The 20,464-nt window shown below is 37.5% G+C and overlaps 2 protein-coding genes and 1 long non-coding RNA gene across 5 annotated transcripts; 1 reads left to right on the top strand and 2 right to left on the bottom strand.

Moving 5' to 3' along the window:
• Positions 1–2,186: 2,186 nt before the first annotated feature.
• On the bottom strand, positions 2,187–5,820 carry LOC131314203 (probable pectinesterase 53). The gene is made up of 5 exons (XM_058342709.1): positions 5,294–5,820; positions 4,950–5,121; positions 4,084–4,287; positions 3,316–3,554; positions 2,187–3,213 (listed from the first exon to the last, which is right to left on the bottom strand). The coding sequence occupies exons 1-5, from the start codon at positions 5,770–5,772 to the stop codon at positions 3,054–3,056; spliced, it is 1,254 nt and encodes a 417-aa protein (XP_058198692.1). The 5' UTR covers positions 5,773–5,820; the 3' UTR covers positions 2,187–3,053.
• Positions 5,821–7,096: 1,276 nt separating this feature from the next.
• LOC131313764 (transcription factor MYB78-like) lies at positions 7,097–9,455 on the bottom strand. The gene is made up of 3 exons (XM_058342265.1): positions 9,140–9,455; positions 8,612–8,741; positions 7,097–7,845 (listed from the first exon to the last, which is right to left on the bottom strand). Exons 1-3 carry the CDS (start codon positions 9,249–9,251, stop codon positions 7,227–7,229), a joined length of 861 nt encoding a protein of 286 aa, XP_058198248.1. The 5' UTR covers positions 9,252–9,455; the 3' UTR covers positions 7,097–7,226.
• A 6,739-nt stretch (positions 9,456–16,194) lies between these two features.
• LOC131314482 (uncharacterized) lies at positions 16,195–20,148 on the top strand. 3 transcript variants are annotated; one of them, XR_009196412.1, is made up of 5 exons: positions 16,195–16,627; positions 17,804–17,961; positions 18,659–18,820; positions 18,928–19,411; positions 19,510–20,148. It is a non-coding gene; the product is annotated as an uncharacterized LOC131314482 (long non-coding RNA). The 3 variants fall into 3 exon arrangements; XR_009196413.1 differs by having other exon boundaries at positions 18,659–19,053; positions 19,191–19,411; XR_009196411.1 differs by having other exon boundaries at positions 18,659–19,411.
• Positions 20,149–20,464: the final 316 nt, after the last annotated feature.

Below are 20,464 nucleotides of genomic sequence, written 5' to 3'. Positions count from 1 at the left end.
ATAATGCAGTGATTTTCATTGAACACGGATACATTCGTGTAAGGTTGAACTGTGATGCATCAAGCTTGAGTGACTGACAAACATTATGAGATATCTATCGTATACTATGGATTTGCTGGTGAATGAAGAAGGGAATAAAAAACTGTACAAATAATTACGTATCCTCCATCCAAAATTTGTGAACAAAGAGACTATTGTTGGGATCCACCCGTGATGGTGGGGGGTTTTGCGCAACACTCATAATTATGAGTGTTGTGTGTAATTTTTTTGGAGTCTCCCTGTATATGTCTATTGTAGACCCTAAGGGGGTGAGTGGTGCAACCATGTGAGGGAAATATGTCTCTTGTGGATCCTAAGGGGGGTGAGTGGTGCAACCATGTGAGGGAAAGGTTAGTGTGGGGAGCTGGTGTGTGGCTCCCAGAAAAGGAATCAGTGGTTCTCGGAGAATTTTTTTGTAGCTTTGCATATGTGATTTATATCGAATTTTTTCTTCTCAATCTCTTTTGTGTGGTGTGTGTTTGGTTTGAGGTTCTGGGTGTGAGCACAACAATTGGTATCAAAGCGTAAGTGACCTCGGAATGCTGGAAAAACATGAAACCTCCATGGATGCATTGTTCACGAACTGGTCAGAATCGGATCCTACCTTAGGTAGCTAGGTAGATAGATAATGTGAGAACCCACCGTATGGCTGGGTAAGAGTCCCACATCGGGAATAAAGAGAAACATAATTAAAATGGTTTATAAAGATATGCCCACCGGTATAACTTGAGGTCAATCTTTTAAGCTATGCGGTTAGACGAATGGTTAGCAGGTCAGCTAGGGCGGGCCGTTACACTTAATAACATTTAAGACTTCTTCACTCATTGCTAATTGATTTTGAGATGGATATAAATTAAGTTTTCATATGGTATCAGTGCGGGTCCGTTCCACCCCACATTTTAAAAATTCATAATTCAAATTCCACAATGACAGACCAACAAAAGACTGCATGATAATAAGACCCAAAAAAAAAAGTAGCCACGCATGACAGACCTCAAACGCAGCTGCATGTGAGGGGGGATATTAAGAAAATAGAGTCTGATATTACTTGAGAGTGAAATGGATGACCATTTAATAACATTTGGAATCTCTTTACTCATTGCCAATTAATTTTTTGATGAATATAAAATTTTCATAGGAAATAGTAGCTTAAGCTTTTAGGTTTCATGAGTTGATTATTTCTGCAGAAATATCGAACATGTATAATCCGACTCGTCATACGTGCCTTGATATTCTGTAATACCGTAGTTAATTGATTAATCATGACCCCTCTCTCTCTCTCATCATGACCCCCCCCTCTCTCTCTCTCTCTCTCTCTCTCTCTGGTTGTCCAACGCTCATTGACTCATGCAAAGGAGGGTTTAGATGGCCAACTCTCCTTACAAAACGTAAGTGGTACTCTTCGTTGCATGAAGAAATTTTACGTCAAGGCTGCGTGCCGATAAAAAAAAAAATATTAAGGCTGTGTTTTTGTAAATTCATAAGTTTAAAATTTATTTTTGTATTTTTCATTTTTCATAATTTTTTGTTTAATTTTTTGTCATAATTTTTGGGGTTAACCTTCGTCTCGTCGAGACGAATTGAAAAATATAAAAATATAGACCGGTGTTGAAAAAATTCAAATAAGATGACACTTTTGACAAATAAGATAGCTGTTTGATATTTTTTTCGTCTTTAGTAAACCTTTTTTTTGCTTTCGGTCATAATTTTATACTTTTTAAACTTCTTTTATTAAGATAAATGATTAATCCAAAATATATCACTCAAATCTAACAAAAGATTCAGAAAAGATGAACAAAATACACAAAACGAAAAAGAAAGATAAGTTTACAAGGATGTAGTCTAATATTCCTTCGTGACAGCATTAGTATTATCTACATGAAGAAGCTACTCCAGCGATCGTAATTCCAGCTATATACCCCGCGAATAAAGAAAACATTAAATTTAATAGGAATTGGTAGCTAGTTGGATAGCATATGGAGTAATTGAATGCTAACAAAGTTAGGTGGGTATTCTCGTGATTTGACTCCACTGGACCTATGTAACTATATGTACATATGGCACTCCTGCTTTTTCAGGAATTCCAAAGGGTAGTTGAGTAGTTCATTTATGGGTATATACAGAGGTTAGAGAGAGAGAGAGGGGGGGCTGGGGTAATCAAATCAATTTGTGCAAACCAATGGCTTCATTAGTGTTGTTGCTAAAAGCTCTAATGAAATTTCGACACTGCGAGGAATGCCTGCTGGTGGAGGGTTTAATAGAGACCAATACCGACTACAAGGATGCTGGAAGACAAAGGAACTTGGTCGTCCTTGGTGGTAAGGAGCTGCAGCACTATGATCATGACTTTGTGTGGAGTATTATTGTTGGTGCAGATTATGAGATTAGTACTGCCCATGGGATCCGGAGTATATATAGATCATGAGAGTTGGATTTGGGTGCCGTAAAAGGGGGGAAAAATAAATCTCCGTTCCTTGTTTCCTTTCCTCCATCAATTACTGTATCGGATAGATCGATACTTTTATAAGCACATGCGCAACTACAACAAACAACGGTTAGAAATCTAATTAAATTTTTATGTAATTTGCCTTCTCACCTCTTCTTTGTTTTCATCCAACTAAATGTTTTATCATTTGATTACATCATTAGTTTAGAGAACGAGAAAGTCTGCTACTTTGTCCCAACTTATATTCGGTAGTACAGGTAGTCTCTATACCACCCATTGGGTACGTACATAGCACAATTACTACTCCTATTTGTATCTTCTCTTTCTTTCTTTCTTTCATTTTTTTCCCGTGTTTGTGTAGGATCCGCAAATCGATTGCTTGGAATGTTGTATAACTCAAATGGAACATAAACATATATAAAGAGCTCTAACATCTGCCCAGATATACATCAGTGAAATTGTACATGAAATTCTGAAAATGATGTGAGCAATATCCAAAAGAAAATATATATGAGCCCGTATTATTAATTAATTGCTGACCAAAACATGGATTGCAATCTAAATTATTTCAGATGGTGGCCGGGTTGATAAGCCAGGTATCCCCATAGATGTAGTTGGTTCCTATAAAAGGCTCGGCCTCTTTGTCCGTCAATAAGCGTGCCCACGGCACTCTTCCAGTGAAATTGGCTCCTGGGCCACTACACTTGTATTCTCCATAATAAACAGTCCTACAAATTAAGTGAGAGAAGAGTTAGTAAATTTGAATTCAAAATACAAATCATGCAGCTATATATGATTTTGCGTTGTTTTAAATTTTGCAATGGACTTACAATTCACGCTCCGGGTGGTGCCAGTTATCCCATCCTTCGGGACGAACAACATTGTCCATGTATGTGTAAGAAAAAATTACCCTGGAGCGGTCACCCCATGCTCTTCCAAGGTAAACCAACCCACTCCCAGTTACCTTGCAATCTTGGAAGGAAAACCCACTACCCCATGAAGAATTAGTGCGCTTTTGAGCGGTGAAATAGCCCCCATCCTTATTGGCTACTGAGTTCAAGGTGCAATTCTACACAGTTAATAATATATGCAAACAAAAGGTATAGTTCAGTCGCATGTAATGTAAAATTTGAGCCCCATGTTTCTAATTAAGGGTCACAGGTAATTGAGCCCCATGTTTCTAAGGGTTAAAGGTTGGGCTGTTAATTAAGGGAAAATGACGGCTAATGACATGTTTTGATAATTAATATTCGTCAATGACATTTTTAGCATTAACAAATGTTCTTAGCTTATCCTTGACAGATATTAATTATAAAAAAACGTCCTAGACTGTCATTTTCCCATTAACTAATCCATTTAAGTCTCTTTCCTCTGGCAAGGTGTAGGCCCATATTTATACTACGTCCACACAATAGTAGCTAGGTTGGTTTGCTTGGGCCATGGCCCATGGATTGGTCCGGACTTGCATCCGGCCGCCCGAGCCCATGGTGGGCTGGGGCAATACGAGTCATCAGGCCATCTGTGTGACGTGTTTGGAAAGAATTTAATTAAATCCAAGAATTACTATAATAGTAGTGCATGTTGTGGAAATGGCTAACCTCATAAAGGGAGCGGGCATAGCCGAAGATGAAATCAACGGAGCCTTGAATAAAGCAATTACTGAAATAGTGAACACCGTGGTGATCATAAAGCGTGTCTTGATTACCATAAAAACTACAATTGTAAAATGAAGCGTTAGTTCCTGAGATCCGAAGCGCCACCGCTTGTTCTCTGACGGATCCCTTGTCATGTGTTGCTGTGTTCTGCATTCACAAATGCATTATTGTTAAATTATGTTCATCACACATTTCAGGTTCAAGCTAATTAAGCAGATGGAGGTGCACACATCATCTTAAGTTCAAGCCAATAGCTGATGGTCTTGTATACGAGAAATACATGACCATTGGAGTGAGGGATGATGCACAGCATTTTGTACAAGTGTTTGTTAATTGATCATGTCACTCCAGTGCATCGGTGTTATATTCGGTTCTGTTATTTTCCTATATACTCCCTCAACGACTAATTAATTTATAAGACCCTAGCTAACGTACTGTGGTGGTGTAAGTGTAGAAACAATGATTAACTAGAAAGGACGTATTGTTCACGTGCGGCTAATATAAAGATTAATTTAGCAAAGAGTACGAGTCTGGGACATGCTTCATATTTTGCAACGGGCATGTTTTTTTCTTGGCTGAAATATTTCAAGTAGTCAGGCCGTTGGGGAATCCTAATCGAAAAAAACAGAAGAAGCTTTCTATGACATCTCTCGGGGAACCATTACGTTGCCCATTGGTACATTGTCATCGATCGAGGACTTCTCTCGCACGCTCCAACCACATGATATAACATTTTTCGGAACTAAAAACTGATCGTAGCTAGAGATTTTAGAATAAATGAATACAAGCTAGTAGTTTTGGACCCTTACCTCAAACTTCATGTTGATGGCCACAAAGTAACTTGCGTTGACACCAACAGTGGCAGTGCTGAAAGTTGTTCCAGTCACCGACTTCGTGTCATTCCCCGTTATAGTTGGTGGATCATTGGAATCCCCTAAAAATGTAATAAAAGGCAAAGTTCTAGGGATAACAATTTTTTCCCTAGATTTTCCCGTAATTAGTTCAGTTCATTCTATTTGCATGTCAATTCATTCAGGATTACGTGCAAATGGTGTTCTTAAGAGACAATTTTTGCCAGATAAAAGAAATCAGAAAGATATGATAGAAGTTCTTGCTATGAAAATTAAATGAAACTAGTCCATAAAAATTGTACCTATAAACACCTGGTTTTATGGTCAGAATCACTCTTTTGGTGTTGTGCAACGGAATACTATCAAGGGCTTCTTTGATGCTCTTGAAATCACCGGTTCCGTCTTGACTAACATTGATTCTAACTTTGTTCATCTCAGCATTCCTCAATTTCAAATCAAGAACTTTACTCCCAATTCCCGTCGGTTCTCGCGTGAGTGTCTCTACTTCCGCATTATACTTCTTACTAAAATTATTGACATTCCACGATATCCAACTATTGTAGTCTTCTTCTTTCTCCGATTTCAGCAAAGAAGAAACTTTCAAAGACAAAGTTGAGAGGAAGAAGAGGAAGAGAAGAACTTGTATATTATATTTTGAAGCCATGAGATCGAGTGCTTGTAGTATTACGTTGCAAAGAATGAAATGTATATATAACAAAGTTGACAGCACGTAAGATATATACCAAATTGTCGGGAAAAGATATATATTTGAAACGGCCATTTTTTGGAGATCGATCAAGCTAACCGTGTCATGTAGGCTCACTTGGGATCTCCAAAGGACAAATACTTAAAAAGATAATATATCAAGACGGTCTCAATTAATCCTCTGGCCAGCACGCGGCTTTCCTCATATGAATGCCAATGAGTTATCAGAAGTGGTTCAACTTCAATAGATGGGGGACCCCTAGTACTACGTACTCTCAATTTGGGGGGGGCGGGGGGGACCCTGGCCTACTAGCTAGGCTACTACTACTCTCAATTTGTAAAGTGAAAACAGCCTCCCACCCAGCACTGCATGCCCCTCTCTTAAGCTGAAGAGAGAGAGAGAGAGATGTATAGTGAGAGACTGTCTTTATTTAGCTGTATTCCATTTGATATTGCTTCCCTATACATAGCAGCCACAGTATTGGGTATGGGATAACCCACACGTTAATTACCTAGCGAATGGAGATCATACCCATTTGTGACTGTGTGCACACCATGCTAAAAGACACATCAATTAAAGAGAATCCAAGGAATACGCGGTACTTATTATCGAGTGGCCGGTCTTCCACTGGAATTTAGTAGGTGTTTGCTCATCATAAGGTCTCAGGTTCGATTATTTTTTACAATAATTTTTGGAGTCACCTCACCCCACACGTAAGCATGTGAAACAACTGTGGGAGGGATTGTAGGGATTAATCCGAGGTGCGCGCAAGCTGGTCCGGGACACCCTCTGCATTACCCGAGAAAAAAAAAAACAAGATTGGGCCTTTAGAAAGCATGCACAAATGCTAGGAATTGGAGTACCAAATTTTATAGTACAAGTTAATTGGGCTGTGCCGTCCGACTGTATTTTAGAAAAATTAACTATATGATAGTATTTAGTTATGTAACATGGAGAATACATATGATTAATAATTTGATTCAATTCGATCTAAAATAGTTCTCTTTCGCAAAAAATGAAACCGACCCAATCTTCAAGTACTTTTTTTCTTTACAAAAAACCAAACCCAACCTTGACACTAGTAAATTAAACCGACCAAACTTGCTAAAAGTGGTCTGATTCAGTATGATCAGTGGAATTTTTCCATTAAACCTTTCGTCCCTAGCTATCAGCAAGGAGTGTGGATAAGTCGCGAAATTAAGTTTTGTGTTTCTATAGGTAATTGTTCAATATTTTTTTTACCAATATTACAAATACAACCTTAAATTAATGATAAAGTTGGGCACATAAATCTATATATGCACACAAACTTTTTCTTACGTTTTTTTACATCCGGAGTTTTCACAGGATTAACATCCTTAAATTCCTACTATATATTAGTCACTATAGGCCCCATCTATCCAAACCAGATTTTTCACTCTTTCATTATCTTTTACATACAATATTATAGTACTCTACAAATTACGATAGTTGTATACAGTATATTGCATGTTTTTTTCCCCTCTCGAATAATAAATGTCATGAAGTACTCATTCTAGAGAGGTAGCTGCAGGATGCATGAGCCAAATACTATCATCGTTCAAGTACTCGAAGGAGTCTCCACCACCTAACCAACGATTGCATTCTTCGAAAATGCAACAACCATATCCAGCTTCCTCTAGTTCAGAGTAGTATCCGATAGAGAAAGCGGCCGATGTATTGATGAGCTGGTCCGTATAAATCGAACCTTCTTGAATATTTTCCCACCGATTACTACCACTTAACAAAACATCACCATGATGATCTCCATAAGTACTGATCAAGTCTGAAGCTGGAGACACTTGGTTGGCTTCCTGATCCGGTGTCTCGGATTTGGTGCAATTCGAGTCCAAGAGTCCATATCCGGTTGTTGTGTTGTTACAATTAGCAATAAGGTCAGTGGGCGTGGTGTTTGTGGGCTGGACCATGGAAGACTGGGCTGAACCCGCGGCGGCCTCTTGGACTCGCTCCCGCAATCTGGGTAACCAAATATGACTCAAGGTGTCTCTGAATTGTGTGCTGTTGACATCGCAATTGAGTTGGTTTGCAAGTTTTTGAACTCGGGTTCTCCAATAGTTTTTTATCTCATTGTCTGTGCGTCCCTGCAGCCCCTGTGCTATCTTCGACCACCTTCATTATTGATGGAGTATTTTTCAATATGGAAACAATACAAAAAACACACACAAGAACATTAATAAACATACATGCTGTTGGAAAATTTGTGAATGAATTTGAGAAATTCGGAGGGTATCCGGAGACAACCGAACAGACTCAATTTGCATGGTTCGTCGAATCTGGACGAGGCAACTCTAAAGTCCAACGGTTACAGATGGTTAATACCCCCTGATGTGAGATTTATGTTAGAATTCATTTTGGAAATTTTGTGTATTGATTCCTCCATACAACTCAAGAGTCACCTTGATGTGTATAAGTATGAACTCCCATTTTTTGATCGAGACACCAAGTCCGAGTTCCATACTATTTTTTCTGAGTTCATTCTTTGTGTGAGAGAGAGGCAGACGCTAAGTCAGTTCGCCAAGGCTACTCACAGTGGTGTTCTGTGGGTAATGGTCCGAGCCGAATAACTCTTGGAGAGACAAACGCCGGTTCAACTTCAATACCCTTCGGCAGGGGGAGAATCTATTTTAAGGACACCGTGTGTAACAAAGGTATCGGTTCACTTTTCTGTATCGATATTTGTATCGCTTTCCAAAGCGATTTGTAACGTCCAGTTTCTGTTGTTTTGTAATAGAATTGTATTTTGGAAATTGATGATTGAATTTTTTCCAACACACACATACGCGCGCGCGCGAACACACACACACACACACATACACATATATATATATATATATATATATATATGTATATGTAAATATGTAGGAGTAGTACGTACCTATTTCCCCAATGAGAGTGGAGTTCAAGGATGCGAATTTGTTCTTCAAGGGTGAAGTTTCCATGCTTAACATCTGGATGTAAATAGTTCAACCATCTTAATCTGCAGCTTTTCCCCGTTCGCTTCAATCCTACAAAATAAAAATAAAAATAAAAATTTGGATATGCAAAGTTAGAGGAAGTTCAAACGTAAGTAGGTTAAGATGCTTGTGCAGTAGTTGTGCTACCAACGTACGTTTATCTGAATAATAATGTAGGATTAATTGTCTTACAAGGACGTCCGTCCGTCCAGGTTTAGTATTGAAATGTAAAGATTCCAATTCCACGAAATTTAATTAATTAGCATGTCCCAAATAATTAAGGCTTGCGGGGTTTCATGCATGCATTTAATTAAATTAAATTTGGCATGCACTAATTATACGGAAGGTTAATTAGTGGATGTATATAGATTTAAATAAATGCATGAATGGAAGGAGAAAATTAAGAAGGGTTGGTGTTTAGAGGTAGTATAAATTAAGCTGGTACGCACCGGCAGTGCGGGCGAGGTAACTCCATTGGGCTGGACCGTGGATGGAAATGCAATCGATGAGCTTCGAGTCTTCTTCAAATGTCCATGCACCTTTTCTCAACTCTGCAGTCATCTCTTCTTCTTCTTTTTTAGCTACACACTCACGATGACATCTCTCTAATTTGGAATCCAGAGAGAGAGAGAGAGAGAGAGAATTCCTGGATATTAATCCTAGCTAGCTACTAGATTTAGTTATATCGAGCTTAATTAGAGATGGAGATGACGTACATGCAGCTTCTTTTTAAGTACTCTGGATTAGCACGTAGGCTTTTGTCCAATGAATGGGATGATGAGAAGGGGGTGGTTATATATATAGATCATAAGCTCAGCCAGAATTAGGATAATTTATACAAATTAAACTAAACTTCTTTTTTTTTTTCTCGGCAAAACAAACGATTATATAAATCTCGAAGGGGAACATCGAGGAGGATACAACTTAGCTCAAAGAGCCAATGGCAGCAGCACAAACAAAAATAAAACAAGGCATCCAACAAAAGGTTGAAAGACACCCCAAAGGATTGAATTACAACTTTACTCTCCGAACACCATCTAGAAACAACTTAAAATCGTCCACTGAATATACTTTGATGTCAAATTAAACTAAACTCAATTAATAAACATACTGAAAAGGTTGCTTACGTACGTGTGGATATATATATATATGCGCTTATGTATGTAGTCAGAACTAATTAGACGACCAACCCCAAACAAGTTTTGTAGGTTTAAAGAAAATATATGATTTTTCTGCAAATGAGCAAATGCATATTGGTATAGGGCATCAAATTCCTGTGTTATTCTAGCCCTTTTTAATTAAAAGCTTATTAACTTTTCGAATATTACGTACTTATCCTCCACAATAAATAACAATATGCTTATGATCTTTAATTGCTTTATGCTTTGAGAGTGGGTTCGGTCCAAAGGCTTTGTGGTCTTCTGGAATTTTCAGCACCGTACCTTTGAAGTGAAAAAAGAATAACGAAAGAAAGGAAAAATGGTTTGGGATGCTTATGGCATTCACGATAACTATATCCCATAGAAAATTGATTTTCGCGCTCTAATTCTGTATGCAGGCGCTCCATTTTGTGTATGAAATTACTTGTAACTTCACGTTATATATAAGTGGAGCACTTGCATATAAAAGTGGAGCGCCAAAATCAGCATTCTATTCCACATTCAAAAGAAGCATAAAACAAAAACAAAACAAAAAAAATTGAATTTGAGGATTGGATGCAAACTTGGTATGAATTAAGTTACGCTAACTTTGAATTAACTTAATTAGTTACAATTTTTGATATACTTTTCCTCAAAAAAATTCTGGTAGGTGCAATATTTTCAGTTATACGTACGTTTGAGTAATTCAATTAAAATTTGCCTTCTGTTTTTATTATTTTTCTCCTTTTTTTTATCTTAATCACTCTTGATGAAGCACATATATGAATGTACTATATGTGCTTATGCCCAAGAAACGGTGCTTAATACTAGTGCCAGGACTATTATTGCTTATGCCCAAGAAATAGTGGATGAATTCAAGTCCTCTCTCACTAATGGCTCGACAAGAACTTGTCTTAATTCTTGGTCTAATCCATCTGCAGGAAATATCAAACTGAATATGGATGGATGTTGGTATGAATCGAATGGAATAGGAGGGTTTGGAGGATTATTCAGAAATCATATGGGAGATTGGATCATGGGATACTATGGCAAGCGAAGCTTTCATTCAAGCTTGGAGGCAGAGCTATGGAGTATATACGAGGGACTGGAGGTCATACTAGAAAGGAAGCTGGAAAATGTGAAGATTGAATCCGACTCTCTTGTAGCGGTGAACCTCACCCTCAGAGTGTGCTGATCAATGAAATTCATGTCCTACTGACTCAGACTAACACTACGATTGAGCATATCTCTCGTTCGGCTAATCAATGCGCCGACCACCTTGCCAGAATGGGAGCGGAACGCACAGAAGACCTCGTGTTTGTTATGGACATGCCCATCGTGATGAGAAAATTTGTAATTAGAAATAGCCTGAATATCAAGCAAGTGCTTGACTAGATTGCGAGCTCTTGTGCTCTAGTATCCAAAACTCTGATTGTACTCTTAATGTGGTACTCTTTTTAAGTTTTATTGAATTTTCCGTTTTACCCGAAAAAAAATATGAATGTACTTGTCTTTATATATTCTGGCATATTACTTCTCTTATATATATGCTTTAATTAATTCTTGTCTAGCCATAAGGGTGAAACCACTAAATATATAGATATTCTTGGCTAAGCTGGTTCTCGACTAGTCTGTCAGCGACACGAGTCTTCCCTCACAATTTTTTATTTATTTTTGTTTATTACTCAATTTGGTTTCCATTTTTATATTTAGCACGAGGTTTTCAAATTCAGAGCTCCAAGGCATGCTATTTGAACTCTGCTATATTTACCGACGAATAATATATTTTCCTATACCTAGCTATCTCTTTATGAACCCGCAGATATGAGTTCACTTTTTGTGAAGAAAACATGATAAATTAAATAAGATCATTAGTGGCAGGGTATAAATGCTAGTATAAGTTAGTAATTAGTTTTTTGAACTTCATGACTAAAGATGCTTTTCAACATCCCCTCCATCCCACTAAAAATTAAAGCATTTCCACTTTCTACAAAGAACCTCTATGTATTTTTTTTCAACAGATTTTTTTTTTATTAATGTTCGAATAGGGAATCTTTGTATATTAATTTCTACAAAGAATCTTTGTGTATACATACATATACACATATGTCTTTGTTTGTTATGGAAATGTAGAAATACTTTTTTGGTCTGATACAATAAAAAAAGAAGAAGAGTACAAATACACAACCTAATCACCTGAAAAATAATTAAGACAAATTCGATCTGGTGCATGATTTATAAAATTGTATGCATTTATTGGCGCCATCTGATGTATATATAGAAGAATCGAAATTGTGAACCATTCATTGCATGCATGCATGTAAGAGCTAGCTTCATTGGCTAGCTCGTTATGTGTTCTTGTCCTCTTATTTAATTACATGCAAATATATAATATGAAAACTAAATTGGAGTAGGAGAATATATATATATATATATATATATATATATATATATATATATATATATATATATAGAGAGAGAGAGAGAGAGAGAGAGAGAGAGAGAGAGAGAGAGAACATGAATGCATGCATCATATATACTTAACTTAGGTCATCATTTTATGATCAGCAAATTAAAAAATTGATGAGGTCAGGTCAGGTGATCAGGTGGGATATTAATTGTTCCTTCCTTCCAATTGTGGGGCTGGGAATCAAGAGGGGCTGGAATTCATCCACATCCACGCAATCCTATCCTCCATATCGATCTGCATGGCTAGCTAGCTAGCAATTGTATATATGGAGAATATAGTGTATCTTTCTTTTGATTTCTTTCTAAATAATCACATTCACGCGCGTGCTACTGTTTCAGTCAAAAGGGGCTTGCTGAATTTATTTAACTCTGTGTAAAGAAATTCAATTAAAGCAAAGTGATATTCTTTCAGGATGTCCTACAAAATTCTTGACTAGCTAGATTAAAGTTGAGAAAGTAGTTACTTGTGAAATTAGTATATGATAGTGCTTGAGCTATATATATGATGATGCTTTAATAGATACCATACGACCAAATATTAATTAATACTTGTCTTATATTATACCATTCTTCTATCTATTCAATTCTTCTAGTTCCTTCTTATTCTTATTCTTCTTTTTTGTGCGCATTGCTTGCATGTGTTGCATTATCCTCCATCGTGCAAGTTCTAGATATGCTTCAAAAAGTAATAGTACTCCAACTGATAACGTAAAAAAAATAATATAACTACTCTTAGGTTATATATTATAGACCGGCGCGGATAGGATGAGGTGGGGATCGAATTTCCCCAATTGGCAATTGGCCATGCATGGAGTGTTAGAAAATTGCTTCCCAATTACCTAGACAAACTAGGGCATGCAACAAGGAAATCTAGACTAATTAAGAAACATAAACAATAATATAGTTTAAATAGAAAGTATATATAGTACTGATATAATAATGTCAAAAAACTTGATAACAAAGTAATATATATATATATATATATATATATATATATATATATATACAGAAATCTTCAAGTAAAGACCTTAAAATAAGGACCTTATATGCGGACCTCCCATTTCTCGCCTTTCCCGATCTGATATTGATGATCCAAGCCGATCAATGTGATCAGAACGTGATTTTAAGGGTACTCGCGAGAAATTGGAAAAAAAATGACCGAAAAGGGCTTGATTTGAGCATTTTTTATTTGAACCGTTAGATAAAAACAAACAAAAACTGCTCGGATGAAGCTCTTCCCGGTCTTTTTTTTTGCTAATTTCTCGCAAGTACCCTAAAAATCACGTTCTGAACACATTGAGCGGCTCGGATCATCAAAATTTGATCGGGAAATGGAGGTCCGCATTTTATTAAAATAAGGTAGTACTTATAAGAAGGATTTTATATATATATATATATATATATATATATATATATATATATATATATATATATATATATATATACTGATCATAATAGTATTATGCTATCATGGGAATCAATAAAATACACCACTCGATCGAACGTGAATGAGAGTGAGACCGATTGTTAGTTACTACATTAATCAATACTAATTGCTTCATCTGTTAATTGTTAGTTAATCAATTAAGTTAGAGGATGTCGTTATGCCCCTATCAACTATAACCACCTAAATAGTGGGAAATAATACACATGTTATGGAGTACTAGGAAGAGACAATTGATGGCCGCATGCATGTATTGGTTTCGCAGCCTGTCTTAACTGTGGTTAGCGTCTATAAGGAAGAGAAAAGTTGGGACGAAGTTCACAATTCACCAATTAACTTCAAATTTGCTTGTCGCTTCCAAAATATTCTTACGCAGATTTTTCTCTACCTCAAGTTGAAATTGGATTATTTCTGTAACACCTAATGCATACAGAAGCTATTAATGACTAGCATTGTGATGTTCCTCACCTTTTTTCTGCAACACCTAATTAATCCTTACAGAAACTATTTTAATGTCTAGCATTGTGATGTTCCTCGCCCTTTTTTCACTTTCTATCGCAGAGATACATACATATATATATACATATACATATATATATATATATATATGTATAAAAGCAATTAAGTTTGTTTTTTCTCAAGCCAGATAGTATCAGATTACGAGATGGTGGTATATATGGTAAAGGTAACTTAATTTCTGAATGTGAGCAACGGAAGGAAAATAGGGCAATACATCGATCCTGTAAAGAGAATTAAAGTCAACGAGGAGTATCCGGAAGCTAGTGACGTCTGAAAAGGACTTGCCAAATACTCCACTACTCCCTTTTTCCATACATATGCACTGGAACGTACTTGGGGAATGGAATACCGAGTGTAGCTAGCTAGCTAGCTAGATAGGGAGGAGACTATATGAAAGTTGACTTCTTGGGTTTGTTTCAAAAATAATTACTCTTTTCATGATTTATTAGTGCGCTTGGTATCACGTCCGTAGGAGTAGTAGTACTGTTTTAGTCAAAAGGTTTGGTGAATTTTCACATACTATATACATGGGCACACTTTGCTCCAATTTTTTGGAGGTCGGACTTGGGACCAATCAAGGACGGAACCAGGATTTTACCATAGCAGTGGCGAAATATATACTAAAAACATCTAGTGGTGGCGAGACTATATAAATTGTGCATAATTTTTTTTTTACATATAATAATTGTATTTTTTAAAATTCTTGTCGTGGCGGTCGCCGCCACTAGACCCCCCCTGATCCCATCCTTGGGACCAATAATATATCATGACTTATTGGAGTACTCAAAGGGTAGTTAAAGGAAAATGGATGACATTCGGATAAATATTGGAATTAATATAGTCTCTTTAGTGAAGGCAGGGTAAAGAGCTTGGCCTTGGTTGCTTAATTCCCAAGATGGGGAGTGGGGACTAGGACCAAAATGGTCGACTAAAGGCGCGCAAAAGTAATCACACATGCATGTGTAAAGAAATTCAATTAAAAGCAAACTAATATTCTGGTCTGCAGGTAGAATAATTTGACATAAGTTTTGCCTATCAAAAAAAAAATTGACATAAGTTTTCCTGTGGGATTGGAGGACCAAAGTAGGCACTGATGTGAGGCAAAACGTTGTCGTTTTGGCTCTCAATTAACCTCCCGTCCCTCACTCCTTCCATCCCATCCCTGTTTGGATTACAAATAAAATATCTACTCCTCCTCGTCAGTCGGCTTTTATATTTACAGCGCGGGGACACTCTGGACAAGTCAACGTGCTGCTAGCACATGAAGAAGTTGTAGCTAGGAACTTTCCTTGGCATAGCGGGGTGAACGCAGCCTCTAGCTCCGTCCTTCCTATGCGGAACAAAATTTGGATACAACATTTATTTGTAACGTCTTCTCATACATTGTGGTCTCATTTTAAGTCGCATGCAGAAGCGCGAGCGTGAAAATTTCTTTCTAAAAACATTCGAAACTACTCAAAATTGAAAGATCGATCCAGGATTCAAAGTGAGAAGCGCGAGATCAGAAAAATATTTCAATTAATATATATAGTCTCTTCAACCATGAATTTAATAAAGAGTAAAGAGCTTGGCCGTGCTTGCATGTTTTTTTTTTGTATGTGTGTATATGTAGTCTCTAATCATTATTCCTTTTTAACGTTAGTTGTTCGTGAAATTCAATTCAAATTCTAGCTTGAAATAAAAAAATAAATATTTTTTTTATCAAATGTATTTTAAAAATCGTAGTGAATTATCTTTCACTATTTAACTACTGCTAGAACAACATTACATTACATTTGTTAATTAATTAAAGAAATTTAGGCCGGTGGCCCAGAAGATACAATTTGTTTGTGAAGGACCGTGGACAGAGTCCGTCGGAAATTGGCCCAATGAAATGCAGGAGGGACAGGGGGAGGCCGAATGAAATGCATCAAGTGTCAAGGGATTCCAACGAATCAGAAGGGGTTTCCAAGGCAATGCAGAGGAGGGGAAAGATGATCAAGAAAGAGAAGATCACCACGAATGCCGACTCGACCACGAAGAGAAGAAGATTATTCTCCACCGGATCATGAAACCCTTCTCCAAGCCCCCATTTGAGAAAGGGTTAAGTTTCTTGAATAGAAGGTGGAGAAACTCCTGATGATGATGATTACGACAGTGTGGATCATCGGCCCAACGCATTAATAGGCGGATTGTGACCCCCAAGGAAGCTTTCCTGATTTTCTCTCAAAAGTTGCATGGTAAGTAAGAGTTCCGGCAAACGGAAGCAAGAAAAAAAGCGCAGGAAGCTTCATATCACCAAGAATCGACGTCCAAACGATTCTAATAGATGTCTCTGCGTCGTCTAAGACGGCCTACATTATTCATCTTAGCGGCTAGTTTTCGTGGTGAATACTTTTGCCTTTCCTGTTTTTTTTGCTTTGCTTTGTTTTTTTTATTTTTATTTTTTATCGCAGTTTAAGATTTGTCAGGTGTATATACAATACTAACTATTTGCTCACCACATGCGTGATGCCATAGTTAGGATTACATGTATGGTTTTCCTAATAATGCCATCTTGATTGGCATCAGGCTTTCTCTTTTGGCTTTACTGTCCTCGGAATGCACTGGTTCAGCCTCAGGCTATGGTTCATGGTTTTTTTGTGGACTGTTGTACCTTGGATCGCAATTGGGATCAACATACAAACACAGAAAAAAAGATTTGTTTTTTGTTTTTTCTTCTCATGCCTACTTATTGTTTCGCATGAAAGCTTTTGAAGCCTTGAACGCTATCATTTCACAATGTGTCTGGAATCATTGGCCAAAGTTCACCAATGGAGCTAATTTTGTTGTTTGTGTTTCATCCACCTACCTCGATCTTTATAATTTTGCTTGAATTTCCAAGTTCTTCAGTTTCATGGTTCCAAAATCCCCCGTTGAACTAACATCTAAAGAAATGAATGCTACTGTCTGGCCATAATGATACGTAATACGCTGCAACACATGGATTAGCAAATTAGCTTCTTTTTCCATAATCTTAAATTCTTAATTACTGGACAACTGTGTGTTAAGTGTCAGAAACTTGATTGGGGAGGACGAAAGGATTATGAACGTTAGATCAATTTGGTTGCCTCAAAAACTTGCCACCAATAGCAACATATGATGATTGGCTTAGATTCTAACACCTAGATAATGGGAAATAATGCACATAATAATGGTCTTGGAACTTTCAAATTGATTGATGGCAAATACAGGTAATACAGGTTTTGAGAGTCCTTTGATGCGATGTTTTGGTTTCGTAGCCTGTCTTAACTGTGGTTCGCTTTGACAGCATCTGCGAGGTAGGATCAAGCTGGGACAAAGTGCACCATACATGAGCTTCAAATTTTCTTATCGGGTCCAAAATATTCTTACATAAAATTTCTCTGCACGTCAAGTTAGGTTGGTTATTTCTGTAACAGCATCTAGAACTTGATGCCTAGCATTGTGATGTTCCTTACGTTTTTTGTTTTCTCAGGCCAGAGAGCATATTAAGGTGGTGGTAAAGGTGTCTAACCTTTTCTTTTTTTTTTGTGATGTTTGAGAAAATAGGCCGATACATCTCATAAAGTCAACGACGAGGTGAAGTGACTGAAAAAGAATTGTCAAAACACCTTTTCCATATGCACTGGTACTTGGGGAATATCAAGCGTAGGGAGGAGATATCTAAATTCCTGATTTCTGAAGTGGTGGCCTTTGACATGTGAGTGTAGCACACATTTTCCTGGTAGTTTGCTGAATGCTGAACCCTTTTCACTTAAGTATTTTCAGCCGAATGCTGAACCGTTTTTTGTAATGACCCATCCCAACTGACCTGCTAACCATTCACCTAACTACGCAGCTCAAAAAATTAACCTCAAATTATATAGTAGTTGGTTGGATTCCATTATATTCCACTTAACATTTCCCCACATAACCGATGTGGGATTCTTTTTCCCAAAGGTGGGTCCTCACAATCTCCCCACCTTGGTTGCAACGTCTCCGTTGCACCCCTTGGCCCAGCAACCTTCCTCTGCTGGTCATGATGTGGCACTTAGTTCTGTATAGCACAATCAGTGTGTTCGTACCAAATTCTAGAGGTGGCCCCCACTATGTAGACCACGGTTGTGCTCTGATACCAGTTGTAACGACCCACCCTAACTGACCTGCTAACCATTCACCTAACCACGCGGCTCAAAAAATTCACCTCAAATTATACAGTAGTTGGTCGGATTCCTTTATATTCCACCTAACATTTCCCCACATAGCCGATGTGGGATTCTTTTTCCCAAAGGTGGGTCCTCACATTTTCACTTGAGTATTTTCAGCCACCAGACTTCAAACAAAAGCAGGAAATGTGCTTAGTATATAATAATATTTTTCTGTAATCTCATAATTAGTACTAACTTATGGTCCTGTAGGTTGGATTATTTTGCAAATGAAGAGAGGGTCGGGGCAATGGAAGGTGGGTCATGGAAGACTTGAAATTTAGATATCGATTTCCATCAGCCACTGCAAGGAGAACTTGGCTGAATCCCTGCAATGGTGGCCATTGGAATGTGGGCATGGTGCACATTTTCTAGGTAGTGCTGTGTATTGTGAAGTTGACCTCTTGAGTAGTTCTGCCAATCAGTCAGAAAAAGTACAGAAAATCGACTTAAGTGGGTCTGGTATTATTTATTTCGTGCAGATGGTGTAGATTGCACAGGTTAATTACTTTCCTTAACGTAGCAAGTAAAAGTATATGTTAGGGTGACATACAATGGGTCGTCGAATATTGTCTCATTAACTACTACGCTATTATGGGTGGTCTTCAGTAAGTCAACTATATGTTTCCAGCCAGACGAGAGCTGTTCTAATCAACTTTAGCAATCCAATTTGGCCCCTGCATGATTACTTGCTGACACAGGACTCCAATCGTCCTTCCTCATGGCCTTGCAATTTTGAATTTAGCACTGGGCCTCTGGGCTATGCTCCTGAAAGAACTTGTTCTGCATTTCCATGAGAAGAGCAACCTGGATCGACTATCTTTGCATGTGTAATGATGTTGGAAAGCTTTCAACAGAAGTTATATAGGCTATGCAATGAAATGGTACTAGTACCTGAGGATGCAGCAATTGCTTTTGTGGATATATAAGTCAGAAAATGTCTATTTTCCAAGTAGAAACATTATGGTAAGATCAGAGTATGGCATTGTGAGTTGAATAATTCTTTATTCTTTTTGGCTCTTGCTGATGCTCCTAATTATTGGTCATTTCTGTAACTATGTCAGTAGGTTTTGTGGCACCACTGAGGCATGTTGTGGTGAGGGGAGGGCCTTCAACCAATTACATGGGAAAGCAACATATGGACACCACATTTACAACATTTGCCGGAATATCTATTGTGGCCCTACGGATGTAGTTCGTTACTTCAAAGCTGCGAATTGGGTCTTCTCGTGCACCCATTAGTTTACAAGATGGGTAAGCCTCAAACCTTTCTGGCCAGCTTGAATACAAAAGAAAAAGTTATTTAATGAGCAATATTGGCGCATAGTTTTTGTGAATCTGATTGTGGTTGCTTGTTGCTTATGTATGTCTGCTGAGCACTGACATTGAAGTATTGAACACGTTGCACAAGACTATGACTCTACTTTGTAGAAAGACATTTCACTAGAGCGGAATACTGTTCTTTACCCTTTTCCTGCTTGTTTTAGATTGGGTATGACACATGTCAGTAGTCTGCTGCTCAAGTAAGGTAACGGGCACAATGGAGAGTAGATTGTAGAAATGGTTAGGTACTAGGAATTTTGATTTTTTGTCAGGACTACAACTACATTCTAGTTGATTGCTTGGGTCCTACTGTAGATTTCTATTCAAAACATGAACATTGAAATCCAATAAAAGAGAATTGAAAACTTTTGATTAGCACAGATTGGACTCCAAACAAATCAGTATATTGAATCCTTATCAAGGGTATACATGGAATTAGTTTATAAGGATTAGTTAAAAATGCAATATTAGTTATAAGTTTGAATGTTACATTACTTCTTGTTGAATATTGCATTATTAGGTTGAATGCATCCGTTGCATGCGTATCCTCCCTTGCAGTGCTGTAGCTAACTAGTTAGCTACTGTAGTTTTGGCTTTTCACATATTTTGCAGCATATTACGTATGGTATATTTGGGTATAGACATATCGATTACTTGACAATAGCCAAACAGAAATATGATAGTTCCTTATGTTTT

This window comes from Rhododendron vialii, chromosome 13a (assembly GCF_030253575.1).
Source record: "Rhododendron vialii isolate Sample 1 chromosome 13a, ASM3025357v1".
NCBI lineage: Eukaryota > Viridiplantae > Streptophyta > Magnoliopsida > Ericales > Ericaceae > Rhododendron > Rhododendron vialii.
The sequence above is the reverse complement of the archived record's forward strand: the minus strand, read 5'-3'. Positions and strand labels throughout refer to the sequence as shown.